Source organism: Mustela erminea, chromosome 9 (assembly GCF_009829155.1).
Source record: "Mustela erminea isolate mMusErm1 chromosome 9, mMusErm1.Pri, whole genome shotgun sequence".
Lineage (NCBI taxonomy): Eukaryota > Metazoa > Chordata > Mammalia > Carnivora > Mustelidae > Mustela > Mustela erminea.
The window spans coordinates 67,591,197-67,609,192 of NC_045622.1; the positions used below are offsets into that span (position 1 = coordinate 67,591,197).

At 48.1% G+C, this 17,996-nt stretch overlaps 1 protein-coding gene across 1 annotated transcript; it reads left to right on the top strand.

Annotated features, from left to right (window-relative positions):
- Positions 1 to 9,198: 9,198 nt before the first annotated feature.
- On the top strand, positions 9,199 to 14,464 carry RASSF10 (Ras association domain family member 10). Its single transcript, XM_032358785.1, has one exon. The coding sequence runs from the start codon at positions 9,905 to 9,907 to the stop codon at positions 11,399 to 11,401; it is 1,497 nt and encodes a 498-aa protein (XP_032214676.1). The 5' UTR covers positions 9,199 to 9,904; the 3' UTR covers positions 11,402 to 14,464.
- The last annotated feature ends 3,532 nt before the right edge of the window (positions 14,465 to 17,996 follow it).

Consider the following 17,996-nt stretch of genomic DNA (forward strand, 5'->3'; position numbering starts at 1 on the left):
AGAGAGATTGAGAGCAGGGGAGGGGTCGAGGCACAGGGAGAAAGAGAGAAAGAATCTCAAGCGACTCCACACCAAGACTGGAGCCCGATGAGGGACTTGATCTCACCACACTGAGACCATGACCTGAGCCAAAACCAAGAGTCAGATGCTCAACAGACATGCACTCCTCCTTATTTTCACTATTTTTAAGAGTACATCCCAGTGGCATTGGATGCATTCACACTGTGCTGCAATTCTCACCACTGTTCATCTCCAGAACTCTTTACGTCTTGCAAAATGAAACTCCATCACCATATCCCCCCCACAGCCCCTTGGTAAGCACCCTTCTACTTTCTATGAATCTGACTACTCTAGGTTCCTCGTTTAAGTGGAATCATACAGTATTTCTTTTTTTATGGCTGGCTTATTTCACTTAGTATTCACAAAACCCATCCATGCTGTAGCATGTCAGCCTTTCCTTAAAAAGGCTGAACTGTAGGTATATACTACATTTGGTTTATCCGTTATCTGCCAGGGGACATTTGGGTTAGTTCCACATTTTGGTCATTGTAAATAAAGCTGCTATGAGCATGGGTGTATATAGATCTTTTCAAGACCTGTCTTCAATCCTTTTGGATCTACACATTCTGATAAATGAAATTTCTGAATCATATAGATAAAATACTTTTAATGACATAGTTTTGTGAAATTCTTTAGTGTATCCTCAAAGGTAGTAAATACTCACTGGGAATTCAGGGATTTCATTTTATAACTTAACAAGAGATAGAAAAGAGAAAGCAACCAGACAATCTTTCGGAAGATCAAGTGGCTTCTTTCCTGTTCACAGAGATTTAAGCTATTAACAGTTCAATTGTGTTCTAGGTCTGCATCTGTGTAGGTCTTGCAATCACAGAATCAAGTGTAAGGGATCCATAGTTTAATCCAGGTTTAACCCGGAGCATAGATCCAAGAAAACAACGCTGTGCTTCAGGAGTGAGACAAAGAGGAACTTCTTCAGCCAGCAGGGAGAGACTGCTGGGTTACTCAGATGTAACCTATTTTTGCTTATCTGTCCCTCAGCCTTCCTTTTCAATCCCGACAGGGCCACAGTGACAATGGACACATGTCTCTATTTCTTCCTCAGTGGGGAAAAGAACATCTCCTTGTGAAGACAGTTTCATTGTCTGAAAGTTATTTGTATCCAAGTGTCCATTTAATCAAATTGTAACTTCTTCTAAACATTATTTCTTAAAGGGAGCTGGCGAGTTCCTCGCCATTGATGTCAGCTGCTGAAACAATCAGGCTTTCAAACCAAGAACTGTGGTATTGAAACTTCTCCCAACTCAATCGACTTCACTGAAAAAAGAAAGCCAGCATTTTGCTCACATAAAATGGCAGTAACTCAAGCACAGGCTTCATATTGTGTCCTGGGTGGTGAGCGGCTGACACATAATAATTGGTGTAGGGATGGTCGGAGAGAAAGAGTGTGTCTCTCTCTACAATGAAGAAAGGCCACACTTTGGGTCAGGGTGATTCTACCGTGAAAAGGCTGGGGAATGTTTCCGACGTGGCAACGAAGACGCTGTCTCGTTCACACACTCATTAATAGTATCATCTTTCATTAATTGGGTAACAACAGATAATGAAAATAATCAGACAAAACCCCTTTTGACATAGTCTTCAAAGGTGATGTCATAGACCATTGAGCGAACCATGCTTGTTTTGTTCCAGAGACTTCTCTTCTAACTGTAAGTCCTATATTTCCAGGATGATTTGTGAATCAGGAACTAGGTGGGTTTTGTTGGAACAAAAACTGAGACTGCTAAATATCTTCCAGAATGTCTTTCAGATGACTGAAGTCATTGCTACTTTAGACTCTCTAACCTAAATATTTCTATGTTGTCACCTTGTAACCTAGGCTTCCAACTGCAGATAACATGGCTTTCACCAAAGATACAAGACTGCAGGGTACGGGGAATGAGCGGCTCCTCCCCTCCCCTGTCCTGTTTCTTCCTTTCTCCCTCTCCCTAGGGGCATCTCTTTCTTACCTGTCATATGTTGCCAACATGCTATTGTGTATATATGTCCTTTATATATCATTACTATCTACGGAGCCAAGATGGCTAGAGAGCATTCTTGCTAAGCACATTCTCGTCTCTGTGTTTTTCCTCCTAGTGCAGTCTAGGTCAACTTTTAGTGTGTATAAGAATCTGCAGGGACGGTGCACCTGGGTGGCTCAGTCGTTAAACTCCTGCCTTCAGCTTGGGTCTTGATCTCAGGGTCCTGGGATCGAGCCCCACATCGGGCTCCCTTCTCAGCAGGAAGTCAGCTTCTTCCTCTCCCACTTCCCATGCTTATGTTCCCTCTCTCGCTGTGTCTCTCTGTCAAATAAATAAGTAAAATCTCAAAAAAAAAAAAAAAAAGAATCCTCAGGGAGGATAGTTTTGTTGTTGTTGTTGTTTTTAAGATCTTACTTATTTGTGAGAGAGAGAGAGCAAGAGAGACCACAAGCAGGGGGACTGGCAGGCAGAGGAAGAAGCAGACTCCCCGCTGACCTGAGTGAAGGTAGATGCTTAACCACTGAGCCACCCAGATGCCCTGGAGGAATAGCTTTAAATGCAAATTCCTGGGCCGACCTGCAGAGATGCCAATTCAATAGGAGTAGAGAGAGGCCCAGGAATCTGCATTTTGGTAAACACCATAGGCAATTCTCAACAGGTGGCTGGTTGACCTCATATCCCTGAGGATGACACCCAGCTTCTCTGCTCCAGCTCAGGCTGGTGAGGAATGGGTTCCCTTGGTGGAGCATAGCAGTTCCCAGACTCCCCTCAATGCATTTGAGAGTGATCACACATTTCTGTAAACACAATCTGCCAGATTCTTTTCTGTGGTTAATCATTAAGAGGAACTGATTCAGGCGGTAAGGTCCGGTCACACTTCTGCACGACTCAGTGTAATTAAGGGCGGAAGTTCCTGTTTGGGGTGCTCCCTGGCTGCCATGAACCGTGACTGACAGATTGGGCAGGTAGAAATTCCAGACAAAATTCCAGCTCCTACAAAACCTTGTGAGCTGGGAAACTGGCCAGTCCCTGCCCCCCGGTCTCAGTTTCTCATGGGCGAGTGAGCCATGTCTCACCTCTCTTAGGTGTAAGGAAGATAAATGATTAAAAACCAGAGTCAAATGACATGCCATCCCTGAGATCCAACATGAGGACACTTAGCAAAGGGCTCTGCTACCACTGTGAGAACTGCGAGTTCTACTGTGTTGTCTTCTTAGAAGCTTGCTTAGAAGAGCCCATGGGTGGCTCAGTTATTAAGCATCTTCCTTCAGCTCAGGGTGTGGTCCTAGGGTCCTCGGATCCTGGATCCTGGGATCTAGCCTCACATTGAGCAGGGAGCCTGCTTCTGCCTCTCCCATTCCCCCTGCTTGTGTTCCCTCTCTAGGCTGTCTCTCTCTCTTTCTCTGTCAAATAAATAAAATCTTCAAGAAGAAGAAGAAGCAGAAGCAGAAGCAGCAGCAGCATCTTGCATAGAAGACACACACACACACACACACACACACACACACACACACAAAGATAAAGGGTAAAGCACATTCTTTAAACCAGGTGCTCGACTGGACTCCTCCTCAGCCAACAGTACACTTAATCTTTTTTTATTTTAAAAAAAAATTTTAGGGGCGCCTGGGTGGCTCAGTGGTTTAAGCTGCTGCCTTCGGCTCAGGTCATGATCTCAGGGTCCTGGGATCGGGTCCCGCATCGGGCTCTCTGCTCGGCGGAGAGCCTGCTTCCCTCTCTCTCTCTCTGCCTGCCTCTCCATCTACTTGTGATTTCTCTCTGTCAAATAAATAAATAAAATCTTTAAAAAAAATTTATTTATTTATTTGAGAGAGAGAGAGGGTGCCTGAATAGGGGGAGAGGGAGAAGCAACTCCCCACTGAGCAGTGAGCCCAAGGACATGGGGCTCAATCCCATCAACCTGGGATGGTGACCTGAGCTAAATCAGGCAGACACTTAACTGACTGAGCCACCCAGGCGCCCCCAGAAGTACACTTGATCTTCACAACCCTTGAGATAAAGGAGTGGGTTATATAACTTCCTTCAGATTACAGGGAACAGAGAAGTCCCCTTTTCTGGGGCTGCATCCACAGCAAGGAGACACTGGCAGGAGAAGAAAAGGTCTACAGGGGAACCAGAACTCACTGATCCAAACTGAGCCTTTCACTTTTTAAAAATCATACACTGTAATCACATAATTAGGTGATGCGTGACTGAATTATTCTTGTAGAATCATTACGGATGAAGCTAAATCCCTCTTTGATCCTCTTCCTCTGCAAATATCTGATTCTTCCAGGACAGAACCACCGTTTGCAGGTGGTGAGTAAGTACCCTTCGACACCTAGCTCTACGCTGCACGCACAGATACCTGCACCCTTGGGAAACATATAGGATGATTTTATGTATGCATCTATGTGCTTCATGTGCATGGTCTTCAAATAGGAATGGGATCCAGCACATACATCACTCTGAAACTTCCCTTTTGCACAGAACAATGCATCCTGGAGATCTGTTATTGTCTGTGCATAAATTTCTATTTTACTGGTGCTAGCTGTTGCCAAACCTTCCGAACTATGGGTGTCCCCCAGTCCCTTCAGCCAATCCTTTATGGGTGGACACTTGAATTGTCTCCATGGTTTTGCTTAAACAAAAATGGTATAGCACCCACCCCTGTGCCTGCCTCCTGAACGTACGTACGTTTCTCTTAGATAATATAAAGCGGAAGCGCTGGGACACACGATATGCCTATTTTTTTCTTTTTAATCGATATGACCACATTGTCTCAAAAATAGGTGTACTGATTTACACCAGTGATGTACGAGAGAATGTACCTCTTGTCTTTGCCAATATAAAAATTTTTGCTGATCTGCCAACAAAGAAAGGGCATCTCATTTTACTGAAATTTGCATCTTTCCGATTTCTGGTCTGCTTGGCCATTATTTCATGTTTCTTTGGCCACTTACTCGGTTCTTTATCATGTCCTCGTGTATTTTTTTCAGGCAGAAGTTTCAGATTTGGATGTGGTCATATTTATAGACCCCTTCTTTTATGAATTTTGCTTTTTTAGTGTCCTTTTTAGGAATGCCTCCCCCAGGTCATAAATATCTTTTTGTACGTTTTCCTCTGTTATGAAGCCTGTGTCTTTTTTCTGGCTCAGAGCACTGCCTGAATCACCACATCTTCCGTTAGGGCTGGTAGATCAGCCGGGATGCTGAGCAGCTGTCCAGAAAGCAACAGTGTGTGCTTTCAATGGGGACCAGCTGCAGGGCAGACTCAAGAATGGGCTTCTTCGGCTGCCTAAGGGGACTGGCTTCGGCGGCAGAAAGAAGCTTTCCTAGGGGCCATCATAAAGCAAAAAGAAATATTCCAACTACCAATCCAGAGAAGGTATGCAATGGCCTTCTCTGGAGATGGCCATAACCCACGACATATACTCACTTGTTTAGGACACTTAGGGTAATGCCAACTGGAGAGGCTCACGCATTCTGCTCCAAGTTTTGGGGTCTTTCCAGAGACCGCTTTGCCCAATGGAAATACAGCATAAGATTCCTGGGCACTTTTAAATTTCTGGTAGCTACACTGAAGAGTCAGTAAAAAGAAACAAGGAAACTAATCTTAAGGATTTAACCTAACGTTTCTGAGACAGTGTCATTTTAACAGGTAGTCAATATAGCATATTTTTAATGAGATACTAAATTTTTTTTGTACTGAGTCTTTGACATCTAGTGTGTATTTTACACTCACAGCACATCTCAGTTCAGATAACCACATTCCAAGAGCTCGGCAGCCACCTATGTCTAGCAGCTTCTGTGCTGGAAAGCTCAACCCTGAGGATTAAGACAGAAGGTCCAAGATATGCGGGGAGGCATCTTCTCTGTGATTATGAAGGTGTTTAGGGGACCACAGTCTGAGTGTTAAGTCCACTCTTCACCCTCCTTTGCAGCCCAGTCTTCTTCCTACAAAAGTGTATCCTAACTTCGATTATTCCCACCTACTGATGTGCATTAATCATCCCAAAGCACAGTTTTGCTTGGATTATTTCCTGGAGAGGATGTTGTTGACTTTGGGGAGGAGGTGATCATTCAGCTGAAACTTGGAGGGTGGGTCGGAATTAGCCAGTAGGGTCAGAGAGGACGACCTGAACAAGGGGGTTGCGCAGAATGGATGGGCTGGGGGTAGAGCGGACATCAGATCCCAAGGCTCTGCTGGGGTTAGTGGGGGCCATCCAACATTCGTCAGTAGGGGGTATGGGAGAAAGGCAAGACCAGAGACAAGGAAACTAGTGAAGAAAGTGCAGGTTCCAGAGATGAAGTACAGAGGGTCTGATCTAAGGCGATCATTCATTCATTCATTCATTCATCCATTCCACAAACATTTGCCAAGTGCCTACTGCGTGCAGAAAACAAAGCAGACAAAATCCGTGCCCTCGTAGAACTTCAATATCTTGTAGGAAAGGAGGTAAATGGTGGGTGATGGAGAGTGTTCCTCAGTTTCAGATCTCACGGTGCTGAATGGCGGGGCTATTCATTCTCTGAGACAGAGGTTCAGGAGGCAGAGCAGGTTCGGGAAGAAAGGTTTGTGTTCAGCTTGTCTTTTTTGACAAATGTTTAGGGTGTTTGGGGGACACTTCAGTGGAGCCGTGTGGCAAGCAGCTGCATGGACATATTTGGAGTCAGGTGATCTGGAAGGTGCTGACTTGTTAGAATGTAGGATCCACTCATTTGCTCATGCATGTATTTATTTGACAGCTACTGAGTAAACCTAGAATGTGCCATGCATTGTACTAATTGCAGAGGATTCAAAAATGAGCGAAACAGATATGATCTCTACCTTTGTAGGGCTTCAAATCCAATCAGGATCACAGCTGATAACAAAGCTCTAACTATCACATGGGAAGGGGTAAGGAGGAGGGGATATCCAAACCTGTGAGGGAGGAATGGGGGAGTGGGCTGGGCCAGACTATCAGAGACCTTCGATACCATGCTATAGGAAGAGGGAAATCTACCTTGATCTGTTACCAAGCCCCGCCTCCCTGACAGTGCTCAATTTTGTCCAGTCCTCTCACTGCCCCTTCACTCGGTGCAGGCCACCATCTCCTCCTGGAACGGAAGGGACATGTTCTCCAAAGGGCCTCCTTGCCTCTCATCTCCCCCACCCCCACTATCACCTCCAATGCAAACAGAGTGAGTTTTCAAAATGAGAAGATGGTGTTACATTCTGCAGTAGGCAGAAGTCTAAGATGGTCCTATGATTTCCACCCCTCTTATGTTACTCCAGGGACTACGTTATGTTACACAGGACAAGGAATTCTGCAGATAGAGTTAAGGCTAACTAATCAGTTGACCTTAAAACAGAGAAATAAGCCCAGTGAATCCACCTAATGAAGTGAGCCCTTTAAAAGCAGGGAGTTTATCCAGCGAGTAAAGGGCAAGTCACAGATACTCAAAGCCTGGGAGGTTTCGAAGGATTCAACATGCTGTTGCCAGCTTGGAGATGAAGTGGGTCATGTGGAAAGGACCTAAGAAAGGCTTCCAGAAGTGGAGAGCGAGCTCCAGCAGCCAGCCAGCAAGGAAACAGGGACCTCCCTCCTCCAACCACAAGGAACTGCAGTCTACCAACAACCTAAGTGAACTTGCAAGTGGGATCCCTCCCAAATCCCCCACAAGAGAACACAACCTAGCCAACAGCCTGCCTGTAGCCTTGGGACACCCTGAGCAGAGAAGCTAGCCATGCCATACTGGACTTCCCGACTTCCAGAACTACAAACTCATAAGCGTGTGTTAGTTCAGGCCACTGAATTTATGGTGATTTGTTCCACCACCCTAGAAAACCAACACACCCCCTTGTTTCTAACCGTCCAACAAAACTTCCTTGGCAGACTTGCCAGGTCTCAGCATTTGATCCTTGTAAGAGTCCTATTAGATGGATCTTTTATTATCGCCATTTCACGGGTGAAGAAACTAAGGCTCAGAAAGGCAAAATACTTTTCCTAAGGTTACCAAGCTAGTAAGTGACAGGGGGCAGATTTTCAGGGGGCAGAGTTCAGACAGTCTGAACTCAGAATCCACACTCTCTCACTTCTCACTGCCCTTAGAGTAGGTTCAAATACCCAAAAGAGGTATTAAAGACCCTTCCAGACCCAGCTCCTGCTCACTCATCCGACCTCACTCTTCTCACTCTAGCTCCCTGTAGCTTGAGTAACCGTCATGCTCTTGATTTCTTGACTTTCTACACTACAGCTCCTTCTGCCTGTAATGCTGCCTGCCTCTTCCTTCTGTTTTTCCTTTGGCTGACCCAGATGGGGCTTTTGGCCTTGGGTAAGATGCCACCTCCCCTGGGAAGTCTTCCTTGCCTTTCCTAGGCTCAGTGGATACTACACCAGCATTCTCCCAGCAACTCATACCTCCCTTATCACAGCACAGGAGACCCTGTGTTGGACACGTTGACTCAGCTGGGGTCTTCACTAGATTGTGAGCTCGTTGCTGGCCAAGACGGTGATAGGTTCAGCTCCAAATGCCTAGCATTGTATCTGGAGCTGGTGCTTCCTCGGTGAGTATTTACTGAGTGAATGAGTGAATGAAGAAAAGTGCTTTATTCTGGGGGCAATGGCAGCCATCCAAGGTCTTAAAGTAAGGGAGTGACCTTATCAGACCTGTGCTTACATGGGCAGAGGGCAAGTCTTGCACACAAAAGAAGATCCTCACCAACACGTGAGGATGAAAAAAAGTTCATTTACGCACTGGTCTCGGATTTCTGGGGCTATGAAACTTGTTTCTTTTCTGGACCACATATGAATACTGGATATGGCAGAAACTGTCACGGTCCTGACTATTAGTGCTCTCCTATGAAGGTGAAAGGTGGAAAAGAGCTTGTCACTGGGGTTTAGGCCCCGAAATCTTGCTAGAATTAGGTGCCTCTGGCCAAGAAGGGTGTGCGAAGCCAAGGCTATATCGGGACATTGACCCTGCAGGTAACGTGGATGGGCCTCTGAAGACCCCACTCAACGCATAGACCTCTCCACCTCTACACTAGCTCATGGAACGGAGGGCTATCTACTTCTTCTTAAATATGTAAATACTGTTTCCAGATGAAGAGGGCTGGAGGCCTTTCGCGTTAGAGGCGGCGCTTACAGCTCCCAGCTGGAGGTCACGCGCTGCGGTGGGCGAGGCTCAGTTAAAGACGCTGTGCATCTTGGTTTTCTGGTCTGCGCAAAAGGCACTTCCCGGACAGCACGGCTTTGAAGGACCGACGGGCCCCGGGAAAGGAGAGAAAGTCAAGGTGCGTACAGCTAGCTCTACACGCAAAGAGGGAAGCCAGTGGGCAGAGGGAGACGCAGCGCGGATTTCCCCCGCCCTCAGGCACGGGCTCCAGCTCTCGAGCAGAAGGGTCTCCCAGTCAGCCGTCGTGCGGACGCGAAACAGGGCGGCGCGTCCCCTGAAGGGGCCGAGATCCCCGCCTCCGGCAGCGGGAGAAAGGGGTTGCACTGAGCGCTCGCGGCGCCGCGAGGCTGCGAGGGGCGGGTCTGGGTGCTGCCCCTCCCGCGCTCCGGTCTGGGTTCTGGGCGCTGGGGGCGGGCAGGGGAGGAGCCACGGGGGAGGAGCAAAACCTGGAGGCCCCGGGAATCTTGGGCAGAGCCAGAGCGGCAAAAGCCGGATCCCGGGCGCACAGCCCAGGGAGAAAAGCCCGCCGTCCGGGCCGAGCGCCGCCACGGAGTCCGTGCGCAACCGGCGAGAAGGGCCTGTGCCAACGGTTCGAGGCTCCTAGGCTCCTAAACCGTCGCAGAGCTGCTTGGCTGCCCGTCTCCCACCTACCCACCTGCCGCCCCGCCGGGGCCCAGACCGACCCGCCACCTGCGTCCCGGTTGCGCCATGGATCCTTCGGAGAAGAAGATATCCGTGTGGATCTGCCAGGAGGAGAAGCTGGTGTCTGGTCTCTCTCGCCGCACCACCTGCTCGGACGTGGTGCGGGTGCTGTTGGAGGACGGCTGCCGGCGGCCGCGGAGGCAGCGGCGGGGCCGGCGGCGGGGGGCGGCCAGCGACTCGCCAGGCCGGGAGGAGCTGCGGGAACTCCTGGACGAGGACGACGAGGACGACGATGAGGCTCTGCCGCAAGGCATGTTGTGCGGACCCCCGCAGTGCTATTGCATCGTGGAGAAGTGGCGGGGCTTTGAGCGTATACTGCCCAACAAGACGCGCATCTTGCGTCTCTGGGCCGCCTGGGGCGACGAGCAAGAGAACGTGCGCTTCGTGCTGGTGCGCAGCGAGGCATCGCTACCCAACGCGGGCCCCCGCAGCGCCGAGGCGCGCGTCGTGCTCAGTCGTGAGCGCCCCTGCTCGGCCCGGGGGGTCCCGGCGCGGCCCAGCCTGGCCTTGACCCAGGAGAAACAGCGGCGGGTGGTACGCAAGGCCTTCCGCAAGCTGGCCAAGCTCAATCGGCGGCGCCAGCAGCAGCCGTCGTCACCCTGTTCGTCCACGTCGTCGTCCACCGCCTCATCCTGTTCGTCTTCGCCGCAGGCCGCCGAGAGCGCATCCGTGGAGCGCATGGAGACGCTGGTGCATTTGGTGCTCTCCCAGGACCACACCATCCGCCAACAGGTGCAGCGGCTCCGGGAACTGGATCGCGAGATCGACCGCTATGAGGCCAAGGTGCACCTGGACCGCATGCGGCGACATGGAGTCAACTACGTGCAGGACACTTACTTAGTGGGCGCAGGCGTCGAGGTGGACGGGCCCAGCCCGGGAGAGGAGCCGGAGGCGGCCGCGGCTCCCCTGGACGGCGAGGCGCAGGCGGCCGCGCTGGAGGAGCTGGCCCGGCGGTGCGACGACCTGCTGTGCCTGCAGGAGCAGCGAGCCCAGCAGGAGGAGTTGCTCGAGCGCCTCTCGGCCGAGATTCAGGAGGAGCTGAACCAGAGGTGGATGCGGAGGCGCCAGGAGGAGCTCGCAGCGCGGGAGGAGCCCCTGGAGCTTGACGGCAGCCACGACGGTGAGCTGCTGCTGGAGCAGGAGCGGGTCAGGACGCAGCTCAGCACCAGCCTCTACATCGGGCTCCGGCTCAACACGGACCTGGAGGCTGTCAAGTCGGATTTGGATTACAGCCAGCAGCAGTGGGACACCAAGGAGCGCGAGCTGCAGGGCCTTCTCCAGACTTTGCACACGTTGGAGCTGACGGTAGCGCCCGACGGGACTCTCGGCTCTGGGGATCCCTCCCGGGAATCCCGACCTCAGGGCCGCGCCGAGGTGTGGGTGGATCAGGCTCGCGGGCTGGCCAAGAGCTGTCCCGGCAACGACGAGGACTCGGATACCGGGCTGAGCTCTATGCACAGCCAGGACTCGGACTCGGTGCCAGTGTGCGAATCTCTTGTGTAAGGCGAGCAGGGTGGGAGGGGGGGACGACCCTCCCCACTTCCGCGCAGAAAGCACTGGCATGGCCCGCTCAGGGACTTGAAACCAGGTTAGGGGTGGGCCGGGGACCCTTGCCAGGGAGCAGCGCTCCCACTGGGCCGGGGACGGGGAAGCGGGGGGAGGGCTGGGGACGCCTGTCCTGCGCTCCTCTGGTTCCCCAGAGAGTAGTGAGGGGTGCGGGAAAAGGGAGGCCAGGTCTCCATTCCAAGCTCTTTCAGGGGAAGGAGGGAGGAAGGTGGTGAGAACCCTCCCGTACTGGAAAACAAAAGCCCCAGGGAAACTGACGTGGTCCGAACCCATTTTCAAAAAAAGAAAAAGGAAAAAAAAGTATTATGAAGATTTCAGCAATCTTCTGTATGGGAAGGACTGATGGCAGCTAGAACTTCAGTTTGTGGTGCAAAGTGCTTTTAAAAGAAACTCTTGGATGAAAAGGAAATTCCTTGAATGTTAATTGTGACTGTGAACGTGTTAAAACTAGCCAAAGAGGAGCACTGGTGTTGGTCTCAGCCTTCCTTCATCTCTGATAAAACCCACAGGCACCCAAATCCTGGCTCTTTACATTTCTGCAGATTGGGGAATTGCCCATCTGCTAAACTGTCTTACTTTCTTTCAGAGGCTGAGCTGTGTGGCCGTCTAATGCTGCATTTCCTCCCTGCAAATACAGTGTGTGTTCAGATAGAATCCCTTCCCTAAAATAACCTCTTATTATTACAAAAGCCAAACATAAAGCTTTTGAGAGAGAGAAGCCTGGCAGACACAGTCCCTGGTTACAGTTTAATCGAGGCTTTTGGGGATTTGCTGCTGCAAAGGGACCTGCACTGTCCTTTCTTTCCACTTCTGCTGTCCCTTCTTGTATGGAATCACTGTTACTCCAAGAAGAAAAAAAAGGTGGGGGGGGGATGCAGAATTCAAGCGAAGTGCGACTGAAGTTGCTATTTAATGAGCACTCTGGTTGAAACTGAGACTTGAAAAAAAAGATCTTTGTTAGTGTTAGGCTTCTGAACCAAGCTATATGATTAAAACCAACCATGACCTCAAGGTATTTTTCCCCAACCCAAGTCCAACTTCAGTAGCTTTGGTCAAAGATTCAGTAGTTACTTGTCCAAGCCTAAGTGGAAAGTGCAAACATCAAGGTTTACCAGATAAGGCTCCTGAAAGAAAACATAAAATAGAACAGTCTAATAGTACACCTTGGGTGAGTAATTTGATTAACCGGGGCACGCAGCCGTAGATAAATGCATAGGAAAGTGGGCTTAGGGATGACTTGAATTACTCTTGCCTGGTTCATACCTTTGAACACAGCCGGAGATACAAGTGTGACACCTCTCTCTTGCTAGCTGGTGACCGAGCCCCTGTGGGGACGCAGTGTAATTGTTCCAGTTATTTCAACAGAAGTGATCAGTTGTAGCTGGCTGTTGCCCCATGGAAGGAGCCTGTTGGCGGCGTTCCCTCTGGAGCTCCGTACTTCTGAGGAATGTGGGATCTAATCTCTCCTGAGGAGGTCCTAACAATGGGGTGTGTGTGTGGGGCCAGCCTGCTCCAGAAGCCCGGTATCCGCCTAACGATGGAGAGGCAGGCTCCAGTTTCAACACCACAAGTGAAGATAACTTAAAAGGTCTTGCTTTATTGAGAAGTTTCTTTTCCTTGGAGGGCTTCTCTGTCTACTTATTGCCAGTGGGGACCTGCCCACCTCACCCCCTTAAACCATTTAAACCGTCTCCTTTTTGGAGACAGCCCTCCCATCCCCGCACTATTGCAACACACGTGGATATTTCAGATTTTCAAGTAAAATGAGAATGAAATGGCCGTTTTCTTAATTGGTGTTTTCAAAAGACATTAGCTGGCATAATTATGGTTTTTTAATCTCGTCGGACGCAGAAAATGTCTGCGTTTGGTCTTGAGCATGATTAAAATGAGAAGGGGACCGAAAGAAAGCCACTGTCCCTAGACGATCATTTGATTTGGTAAACACAAAACCTAATGATAGCTTCCCTTTTGAGGCAGAGGTAAAATCCTCATTAGAGTGTGACAAATGCTACTTGTCTGAATGGTTTATGCTGGCAATGGGCTGACCTGGTGGTTTTAAAATTATTGTGCTTTTTTCCCCCCAGTCCCCGAGAGTGGTAGGGAGGTGGTTCTTAGATGTTTATTAACTCAAAAGGGAACACAGAAGTTGGCAGAACAGGACTGCCTGGCAGAAAAGGGCTGTTTTCTTATTCACTATTATTATTTTAAACTCTGACAGGCCGCTGACATCAGCAAATATGCCTGAAGCCTGTAAAGCAAATTAAGCCACATCACAGCGAGAAGGCCTGTGGGATTCTCTAGTGCCCTTCCTGTCCTGTCCACCTGAAGATACTTCTCCAGTCAACTCTTCAGGCAGTGTGGAGGCTCTATTTGTAGCAGAGGGCAGGCAGCCCAGTCTGCCCATTTCACCTTTCATCCAAATCAATTATGTCCCCAGAAGGCACTCTCTGTGTGGGTAGGAGAAAGGAGGGGGGAGGGGGGTGCCAAAATAGAAAAAAGACAATAGCTCCTTTTACTAAGAGCTTTCGCAAGTCTGAGAGAGGTGGAGTATGGGCATAAAAAGGACCAACACAGTGCCTGTGCCTAGAAAGTGCTTCATGGGTGCTAGATGCTGAAAAAAAGTTATTTCACTTAAAAAATAATCATCCTGGCACAATCACATTGAGGTGAAAGCATCAGCGCTAAGGGTGTCAGAGCCCCTGGGAGAAGTGCCCCCTGTGCTGGTGTCTGAGCAGAACAACGGAGATCCTGGGGAAGAACCAGCCAACTCGTGGAGGACAGGACAAGGCCCCATCCTTGCTGGGAACTGATAGCCTGTATCTTGGCTTTGATCTTAAGTAGCCCCTTCTCAGTCATCTCCCAAACCAGAGCGATTTCACCTGGTATCTCTGTGTTCGCTTATAAAACGTGAGGACGATGATTGGCTAATTAGAAAAGTTACATACTGTGGTCCTTGGGACGAACCTGGGAAGAGCAGAAGTAAAAAAGAAAAGAAAGAAAAGCCCTTCAAAACCCCATCACCAAAAGCTTATTATCACTGTCAAAATTTGGCATATTTTCCTTCCTGACCTTTTGAATTATGAAGATTTCGTATTTCGCTTCTTATTCTAAGAAAATAATTGAAATGAGGTTGTATGGATGCTTTTAGGCTCAGGGTCTGACCATGTAAAGGCTCCATCCCTCTGTTGGATGTTCCATCGTGCGTATAACTGTTCTTATGTCAGTAGGTTGTTTCTGATATATATATATATATATATATATATATATATATATATATATATATGTATTTTTTTTTTTTTTTTTTACTATTATAGCACAACACTGTGATAGGCTGGTAGGCTGCTTTGGGCATGTGTCCCTTTCCCCCGGTAAAACAGAAAGAGACTTCCCAGGTCAAAGAACACAAACATTAAGGACTTGATACTCAATCGCCAAATTGCTTTTGGAAAGATTTGTTCTAATAACAACCTGCTGTGGGTGATGGGGCCCGTTTCCCCACACCTTGGCTTTCTTTAGATAGTACATTTTGTTAAGAAAACATTTTAACCAGAATTAATTAATTAGTACTTTGGGGCTCCAGGAATGCAGGGCTGGCAACCGCTGGCTTAAAATACCCTTACAAGAGAAATGTGAATCGTCTGACCAGAAGTGTGAAGAGGATATGATGCTTTCTCTCCTTCCTGTTTTCCTTGTCTTCCCTGAGCACCTGCTTTGTAATAGCGATCTTGTCTCCTATCAGAGCTGGCCAACAATCGGTCTGGGCAGGGGGGCCAAAAACTCCCCATGAGCAAGAGTGGGAGAATTAACACGTAAGAGAAACAGATTTACAGAAAGCAAATATTCATTAACTTTTTTTTCATCTTGAGTCCATGAGAAAAGGTTATTCTTAGAAGGTGATGTTTTAACATGTATTTGATTTTGTGCTTCTCCCTACCCACTCCTATTAAAAATTATACCAAAATAAAATAAATACATCAGCCCACTATTAACAGCCTCTAAAGAACAGTTTTGCTTTTTTCTGGGAAATTCTTTCTACCTATGACATGACACCTGAGCTTATCTTTCAATTCTTGGAAAGGGAAAATTTGGCCATGAAAATTTGTAAAATTTCCCATGTGGAAATGTTTGGGAAATGGATTGTCCTACACAGAAAGAAAGGAGGACGAGGAAAAACTCTTTGCTGAGTACTTTCCAAATGCCAGATCCTTGTGCTGAGTATCGTCCCATGAATTTCCTCTGCATTTGTCTTGTGAGAGAGAATTCTCTAACCTCCAGTTTTTACAGACAAAGACACTAAGACCATCTAGCTGGCAAGTAGCAGAAGCAGGACTTAGACCCTAGCCTGACTAGAAGACCTGTGCCCATTTTGCTCTGTACACCGGGCAGGTCATACCCATGAAGGGTTTGGCATGTCAGGAGAAGAGATTCCTCACACGTGCTAGAGTGTTGGCCCCAGAAGGGCCTCAGAGTTGACCAAGTCTTGTCCAAATATTTCCACCAGGATGGTGGAGTGACTTTCTCAAAATCATGGAACCAGTAAACATCTCCTAGGTGGGGATTTAGGAAAAGATAAAGGAGGAGAAATTCCTGTGTAAATATCTGGGCATTTTTCTGTCAGAGGTGAAGTCCTTGCCAGTGGAAAAAAAATTCTCCCTCCAAATGAACACCCTATGTATTGGCATGGAATTTTCGACTGAATGCCCTAAGGGCACAGGTGACTAGTCAGAAATGGGGACTTCTCAGCCATCGGGGCAGTGTGCTGTTCGCAATCACATCTGGAAGGTGGTACCATGGCTGTGATGAAACTGTCCTCCCCCACCCAGTACCCCCCAACCCAGTCCTCCCGGGCATTTTTAACCACACCTCATTTCTGGTTGAACCTCTGGACACCTGAGGACTAGGGTGGGAGTGTCAAGGGAGAGAATGTTGGGCGTTCTGAGGACTCCCGTCCTGTGGACTTAGGCATGCACACTTGATTTGGGGCCTCTGTGGCCACACTCACTCCCCTTGAACACGTGGATGGCTTTGAAGGACTGCTGCCCCAGCCTCTGCCCCTCTCCCCCATTCCCTTAACAATTTTTTTCTGTCTCAGACCCCTCCAGCATTCCCCATAGCTTTCAGGATGAAATCCACCTTTCTTAGCAGAATTTATCAGGTTGTTGCTTATCTAGCTCAAGACCCTCCCCTGCCGTCAAACCACCGAAGCAAACAGATCCGTCTCTTTCTTCCGGTCACACCGCCACCCTCTGGTTGTACAAAGCCCTTCTCCTCTTCAACTTCATGATGCCCTTTGTCCCCCAGTTCCACCCCGATTTCGCTTCTTTCTCCCACCAGCAACTGTTATTCTAGTGTATTTAATCCATGACCTTCTGAACCACCTTACATATTCAGGGCTGTCCTGTTGCACACCTCCAGGGGGCACTATTCACATTGTGGTCTGCAGTCATGCTCCAGAGGGCACCATCCCCATGGGAAACTGTGTAAACGGTAACCCTGAAGTTGAGCAGTGTGCTAGCACAATACCTTTGCTCATGCGTGTATATGTAACTTCGAAAGTAGAATGAAGGGCTGCTGGGTGGCTCAGTTGGTTAAGCATCTGCCTTCGTCTCAGGTCATGATCCCAGCATCCTGGAATCAAGCCCCGCATGGGGCTCCCTGCTCAGTGGGAAGTCTGCTTCTCCCTCTGTGCCTTCCCCACCCTGCTCATGCACGTACACTATCTCTCAAACAAAATCTTTTAAAGAAAAGTACAATGAAATGATTGTGTGCTTATATCTAATATACATGACCTTTATTGGACCATAAAGCTCTCTATATTTCTTTTTTATTTTTTCACAACACGATGTCCGTGGGAGCACGCTGCACTCTAATACATAAATCTGGTTCATTATTTTCTGATCGGCATGGTATTCCATAGCTAATGTCTACATTTCTTTGCAAAGGAAACCTAGGTTGTTACCAAATCCTTACTTTCTCAAACAGTGTTACAATGAACACAGGCAGACCTCAGGGGCCCTGTGTGAGACTTTGAGATTTAAAACCCAGAATTTTGAGCTCTCCCAATGGCTGTGCCAAGTTAGGCTCTTCCTGGCCGTGAAGATTCCATATTTTCCCCACAGCCTCTCCAGTACTTGATATTAGCCAGCTTTTTACTTTTTAAAAATTTGCTTTAATTTGCATTTCTTTGAATTCTAGTGAAATTAACTTTCATATGCTTATTATCCTTTGGGTTCTCCTTCTGTTTATTGCCTGTTGTTATCTACCATTTTTCTTTAGGGTCTCCCTTTTCTGGGAGGAATTTGCAGAAATTCCTACATGTTCTGAACATTAATATCTTGTTAACTATAAAGCACGTATAAATATCTTATTCTAATTTGACTCTATCTTCACTGTGTCTATGGTAACTATTGATGAAAATGTCTAATTATAATATAGTTAAATGTAGTACTCCCACATCCCCCTATGGTTTGTGGTTTAAGGTACTTTTTTTTTCCTAAGAGAATTAGTTTTTAAATTTTTAAAAAGATTTTAT